Consider the following 7,067-nt stretch of genomic DNA (forward strand, 5'->3'; position numbering starts at 1 on the left):
CGATCTATAGAATTTCAAATTCGATCAAGTCGAACTTGATTTCGAATAGTACTATATTAAGTCCAGCTCAAACATGACACTATTTAAGATCAACTCGTTTCGTTTATACCCTATATAGAACGCTTACCCTTACATAGAACGCTTATCAAGTCAAGTGTTGAAATATCTTAAGCATTGAATTTGGCATATACACAAATATTTTGTTCTTACGGTATCAATCCAACTTTCTACCTGCACGTTCTTTACTCTACTACATCGATCCCACACTTAAAAACTTTTCACAAAGTAAAAAGCCAGTAATTTTTCTCTTGGATAAAATGGAAAGTTTTTCTTCCTTCATTCCAAAATTTATCTTTCTTGGCCAGTCCCATTTCAACAAGGTATATCTATGATGTGTGGGCTTAGAAAATTCAATTACCCAACAAAAACCCCAATGACCAGTGGGCTAGGCTAGGAAGTTCTATTTGATTTGGCTTTCCATTTTTTTTTTTTTTTTTTTTTGTGGTTCACACTTTTTATTCTCAAAATTATTTCGCATTATTTCATTATAATCTCAATACTAATTATTTTCCCCAGCCCATAACTATTTTCAAACCGACCTTTCTTTGTCTTTGTATATATATAGAGCTCCGCATTTTGGGTACATTTCCACAAACAAGCCTTCTGCTGCCGCGTACATCTCAAGCTTTCCATTCTCTCTACGGTGGTATCTCTCAAGCCCTAATTTTTGCCCCAGTTGTCTCTGTGTTTTCCTACCTGAATTATGCGATTTTTTTGTTTGATTTGTTCAATTTTTTCCGTCTTTTGTCCTGTTGATAATCGTTTGACTGGTGTAGTTCTAGATCTACAAATTTTATCATGACACGCTGATGATTTGTCGGTTCTCTGCAGATAATTTTATTGGGCATTTTGTCGACGATTTTAGAGCTTGATTGTTGCTTATTTATTGATTTGTGTATGTTTTTGTATGTGAATTTGTTTGGATAGGTTCTCTATCTTCGTAAATCAGGCGTTTAAATGTTTGCCAGGTAAATTTGGAGTCATATGTCTTGTTCTGTTTCTGTTTCCTTTTTGTTTAAGTAAGATTTTGTACATGTTTGTGGGCAATCATGTTTATATAGGTTAATTGGCCTAGCTTAGTTTAGGATATTGGGGAAGAAATAAAAAGTGAACATTTTGAAGTTTTGCGGGAGAAGGAAATGAGGAGATGCTTTATTGAGTTCTTTCCCCGTCGTGCGTTCAAGAAAAAAATAAAAAGGTTTTGGATTTATGTCTTTTGATTTTGCTCCTCAACATCTGTGAGGAAGTTTTGGACCCTCCAGAATCTCTGAGGGGGAAGTAGTTAAATTGTTCAATCTCTTCATTTTTTTCACAAATTCCTCGTAGCTTTTCTTGCCAATTACGGCAGACAAAAAATATAAAAGTGAACCTCTTGCTGCTTATCCTTTTCACTGTTTGAGACATGAGATTCTATGGTGTTTAGAACATGATTGCATTTCAGACTTCAGATGTGACCTATGGGATGGCTTCTTTTCATATCATAAAGAAATTCTTCAAATACCATTTTCATATAGCTGATTTTTGTTTTGTTTTGGTACTTAATCAAGTGAGAAATATCCTGTTCTGATGTATGTTTTTTTGTTGTATTTGCAGCGTACTGAGTCAATCTGCGATGGCTGATGCTCATGAAACTGATAAGAATATTGAGATATGGAAGATTAAGAAACTCATAAAAGCACTTGAGGCAGCTCGAGGTAATGGAACGAGCATGATTTCTCTTATTATGCCTCCACGTGATCAAATATCCCGAGTCACTAAGATGCTTGGAGATGAATTCGGAACTGCATCTAACATTAAAAGTAGGGTGAACCGACAATCTGTTCTGGCTGCGATTACATCTGCTCAGCAAAGACTAAAACTTTACAATAAAGTACCACCCAATGGGCTTGTGCTTTACACTGGAACTATCGTGACTGACGATGGGAAGGAGAAGAAGGTCACCATTGATTTTGAGCCTTTTAGACCTATCAATGCCTCTTTGTATCTCTGTGACAACAAGTTCCATACAGAAGCGCTGAATGAACTTCTAGAATCTGATGACAAGTTTGGCTTCATTGTTATGGATGGTAATGGGACACTCTTTGGAACTTTGAGTGGCAATACAAGGGAGGTCCTTCACAAGTTTAGCGTTGACCTCCCCAAGAAGCATGGAAGAGGAGGGCAGTCAGCTCTCCGTTTTGCTCGTCTTCGAATGGAGAAGCGCCATAACTATGTCAGGAAGACTGCAGAACTGGCTACCCAGTTCTATATAAATCCGTCAACAAGTCAGCCCAATGTCTCGGGACTAATTCTTGCTGGATCAGCTGACTTTAAGACCGAACTTAGTCAGTCTGACATGTTTGATCCCCGTCTTCAGGCAAAAATTTTGAATGTGGTGGACGTCTCTTATGGTGGTGAAAATGGTTTTAATCAGGCAATTGAGTTGTCATCTGAAATCTTGTCCAATGTCAAGTTTATCCAGGAGAAGCGTTTGATAGGCAAATATTTCGAGGAGATAAGTCAGGATACTGGGAAGTACGTTTTTGGTGTGGATGACACATTAAAAGTTCTTGAGATGGGTGCTGTTGAGACTCTCATTGTGTGGGAAAACCTGGATGTGACTAGATATACTCTAAAGAATAGTTCCACAGGTGAAGTTCTTGTTAAGCACTTTAATAAGGAGCAAGAGGCTGATCAGAACAACTTTAGGGACCCAGCTAGTAATTCTGACCTGGAGGTTGAGGATAAGATCTCCTTGCTTGAGTGGTTTGCTAATGAGTATAAACGGTTTGGCTGCAGTCTGGAGTTCGTCACCAACAAGTCACAAGAGGGATCTCAGTTTTGTAGAGGTTTTGGAGGAATTGGAGGGATCTTGCGATACCAGCTTGATGTTCGAGCTTTTGATGACCTGTCTGATGAAGGAGAAGTTTACGATGATTCTGAATAGCAATCAATTAAGTTCTTAAATGCTGGTGCAGGGAGGCAGCACCAAGCCTGCACCAGTGCGCGAGGGCTCGCGCAGGTTCATTCGGATATGGTGCTAGTGCCTGAAAGATTTCAAGGAGTTATATAAAGGTCAATTGGCATTTCTTTTTCCTACCGCTCATGTTCCATCTTTTGCAGATACTATTAACATTACTAATTGTTGTTGATGCTAATCTTTGCTGTTTTGAACATTAGTTAGCTTTATGTGTTTTGCATGTTTTGATTAATGGACAGATATGAAGTATCAGGTGAAAAGAATTTACCAGTCCCTCCCACGTTTCTACTGGGAGGTGATACGAAGGTTGCACTGCTTGATAATCAACTTGCTTGCTGGAAGAATTAAGTACTAAAGATACTCAAGAAGGCATTGGAGGAGCTTGCTCCTTGGGCAGTTGTTTTTGGAAACATATTCCATGTACTTTCTTGAGAGAGAAACTTACATTTAGTAGTTCTATGTAGGATCTATGGTGTGGGATTGCGTCAAGTCTGCAGTATTTTCCATAGAACATGGCTACTATTAGTTCTATGGCTACTATTAAAGTGTTTGCGGTGAATAATGGACAGCTATTATATTGTCTATGATGATGATGATGTTGCATTGTGGTAAATGTCAACAATTGTGGACCTGTTGACATTGACTTTGGCATGTCTAGTGTTTGTGGTAATAGTAGAAAATGGTATTTTTGGATCAGTGATCCTGTAACCTGTTGCCTAAAGCCCTGTTACGTTGGTTGAGTTGCTTTGAATGTTGGTTTGCAAAAGAGACGTGTTTGTGGGAGTCTTTCGATTTTGGCATCCTGTTTCTACGTTGTTTTCATTTTTGAGCTTGCATTAGATAAAGTGCTCTTTACTTTAACCGAGAATGATAATATTGTGGAGCGTTAGCCTGTCCTTGTTGAATTGTGAAACAGGTATTTACAATTCTTGAGGTGGGTATCTCACTAAAACTGGTCGGTTAGGTTTCAGTGCATGCGTCTGTTTGTGCTAGACTGTTGTTGATCCAGCTGGTTCTACAGGCTGTTTGAGGATTATTACTAGTTGCTTTTTCTTCCCTTGTTTAGTTTTCAAGCCAGTATTTTCGCGGGGTATATTTGAGCAAGTTACCGAATTCCCAATTCTCTAGCATAGGTTCTTTTTGTTCGAGAAGGAACAAAGAAAACTTTGAATGTGAAAATTGTGAGGTTGTAGAACAAGAAATTTCTGAGCGGATAAGCAAACAAAATCAAGGACACAATGGCCTCATAAGTTCGAACCACTTCCAAGTATCTGCTCCTCTTTTCTCCTTCAAGAATGTGTGTGGTCTGTCTTTGTGAGTGAGTGAGTTTGTTCGTTCTCCAGAAAGAAGTGCAATGAAGAATGCCTTGTGGCTTACATGAAAAACAACCAGCTTAGTAAGGGGGCGTTTGGTAAGAGGGTATCGGAATGGGGTTATGGAATAAACCCCATAACTCATGTTTGGTTTACTGGTATTGGAATTGAAATATTGGAATGATATCTAAAAATATGTCATTTCTCCATTCCTGACTAAGTTCGTGGGTTTTGTCCAAAACCCAAATCTTATTCCCGGTCCCTCTTCTTCCTCTCTTTTTCATTATTTCCGTCGCCTTTCTCCCCCCAATTCTCTGCCCTAATTACCCCTTAAAAACACGACAAGCTGGAGCTTTTGCCGTGGGAAGAAAAAAAAAACGAATGAAAACCACATCTGTGCTACTAGAGAGGTACGCAAGTTTTCTTCTGTTTGTTTTCTTGTTCCAAGTTCTCTATTCTCCAAGTCCATAAACAAGAATAATTTGTGCAATAGTGGATCTTCTTCTGCTGATTCTCAATCTTCCATTTCCCTTGTAGATTGCTCCTTAAAAGGTTTGTATCTCTAGTTTCTTTAGATTTTTTGCTCTTGGGAGCAGTACGTACTATGCTTTCTGTACGGTCCGGCAAATCTGCACACTTTTCTTATTTTGTTTTCTCTTCTGATATTAGCAGTTAGCAGATCTTCATGATTCTTGAGCTTTAGTGCTTCTTTTTTGTGGGTTCTGGCTCTTTTTTGTTTTGTCTTCCGCTATTGACTTTGTGGGGTCAAAATGAAAATCATAGTTTATTCCATCATCTTCTTGAATGCTGATCTCAAATGCAACCCAAAAAATGCAAAAGAATCCAAAACCAATAAGCATCAGATTTGTATCAATAGGATGAAGTACGGATCTGCATCATATCACCAAAGGTTCCCCACTCGCAAATCGAATTGGAATTTAGGCGTTACTCAAACCATTGATTTTGTGAGTTGAGTTATCACTTGAAACCCACCTACTTCATATTGGTGCAAGATTAGAAGTGCAGACCGTGGAATATTATAAATTTGTTAAATAGCCTGAAACCCGCTTGCGGGTTTCCCCCTTATGTAAAATGACTAAAAGCTGCGTTTCTGTTCTATTTATATCAAACACATACTCTCAAACCCTCACCTGAAGGGTGAGGATGAGAGGGGAGGTTTGCTGGGCATCCTAGGGCCCTCCGATGGGCATGTGCAACTCAACGCAGCTTGCATGTAAAATTTTTTTTTTTTTAAGTAATTTGTTAAATAGCCTGCCTGAAACCCGCTTGCGGGTTTCCCCCTTATTTTCGTCTATTCACTCAGCTCCGTCTGTTTTGACGATTTTCGTCCACTTTTCAGGTTAATTCAAACCACGGGGTATCGACTGGTATGATATGAAACCACAGGGGGTTTTTATGTATGATTGCTTAACCACAGGGGGATTTTTTGTTGTTTACCCTTAAAAATACAAAAACCTGCATAACTCTCCCCAACATATGACAAGATTATTAATAAGATTTATGTAATTTTTCTTTTGAAACTCTAAGACAAGGTTTATTGTCAATTTTACAGGTAAGGTTAAAATTGGAAATTTATTAGATTCCATTCCGAAAGAACCAACGAACCAAACATCAAGTATAGTAATGATACCCATTTCAGATACTTGAACCAAACAGATGTATTGGAATGAAAGGTCTCATTCCAAACCCAGGATATCCGATTCCAAATCCGAATCCGATTCCAAGCTGCGAACCAAACGCCCCCTAAATGTTTAATAGATCAAAAGAAAAGAATCATGATACTGCTTCTCAAAGGGGTGCTATATTGTTCAAAAAAAGGAAGGGACGGGATTAGGTGATTTAGAAGAGGACGTGTAAGCGAGAAGTTTCGGATTCAAACACATCTATTACTTAGGTGATTTAGAAGAGGGGGTGTAGCGAGAAGTTTCGGATTCAAACACATCTACTACTTGCACTAGAAAGAAAGAGGGTATTATGCTATAACCTTCTTAAAAACTTGTCAAAAACTTTTTCATTTTTATAACTTACGCAAAAAAGCTAATAAAAAAGGAGTGAAAAAAACACTGGGAAAATGATTAATGCTAGTAATCTTAAGGGGATTTGTCTTATATTTTATTAAATTAGACCTGTGTTTCATTTGGATTTGACTCCTATACTAAAGTTCCAAGAACTTCATTATAAACCATCTGGTTGCATGTAATTTCTTACCCATTCTCGTTCGTTGCGAATTTTACTTCTCACGAGCTTTCTCCTATTCATGTTTATCAGTCCTAGAGTATATAGCTGCTGCTGCTTTTTTTTTTTTTTTTTTTTTTTGGAAAGAAGGTTACACGTACCGGTTTTGTGACTCCAAAAAATTTAGTAGCTTATTCATTAATCAATAGCATCCCTTCACCTCAAAAAATTGTCATCATAGTAAAGAACATTCTGCATTGTAGTAATAGTTTTATTTTTTATTTTTTTGGTTTTAGTGGAGCCATCAAATTTGAGTAGTCTCAATGACATTCAGCTTCAGGATCTACTCTGCTTGAAGCAAACAGCTTCAAGGTCTTTCATTAATATTACTTGCCTAGCACCTAGTCCTTGCTCTAACTACTGATGTGAAGGAAGTTTGATCAGGCTTTTAAATGGGAGTCTGTTTTCACTTGCCAAACTGGTGCTAACGCTTCATATATAGAGATCATAAGTGCCAGAGCTCATGGTAGAGAAACAAG

The 7,067-nt window shown here is 38.0% G+C and overlaps 1 protein-coding gene across 3 annotated transcripts; it reads left to right on the top strand.

Annotated features, from left to right (window-relative positions):
• The first annotated feature begins 626 nt into the window (after positions 1-626).
• On the top strand, positions 627-3,817 carry LOC113751552 (eukaryotic peptide chain release factor subunit 1-2). 3 transcript variants are annotated; one of them, XM_027295603.1, is made up of 3 exons: positions 627-706; positions 1,654-3,114; positions 3,259-3,817. In XM_027295603.1, the coding sequence occupies exon 2, from the start codon at positions 1,673-1,675 to the stop codon at positions 2,984-2,986; it is 1,314 nt and encodes a 437-aa protein (XP_027151404.1). In that variant the 5' UTR covers positions 627-706; positions 1,654-1,672; the 3' UTR covers positions 2,987-3,114; positions 3,259-3,817. The 3 variants fall into 3 exon arrangements, with proteins under 3 accessions (XP_027151404.1, XP_027151405.1, XP_027151403.1); XM_027295604.1 differs by having other exon boundaries at positions 684-703; XM_027295602.1 differs by lacking the exon at positions 627-706 and adding an exon at positions 988-1,028.
• The last annotated feature ends 3,250 nt before the right edge of the window (positions 3,818-7,067 follow it).

The sequence above is a fragment of the Coffea eugenioides genome, chromosome 11, assembly GCF_003713205.1.
Source record: "Coffea eugenioides isolate CCC68of chromosome 11, Ceug_1.0, whole genome shotgun sequence".
NCBI lineage: Eukaryota > Viridiplantae > Streptophyta > Magnoliopsida > Gentianales > Rubiaceae > Coffea > Coffea eugenioides.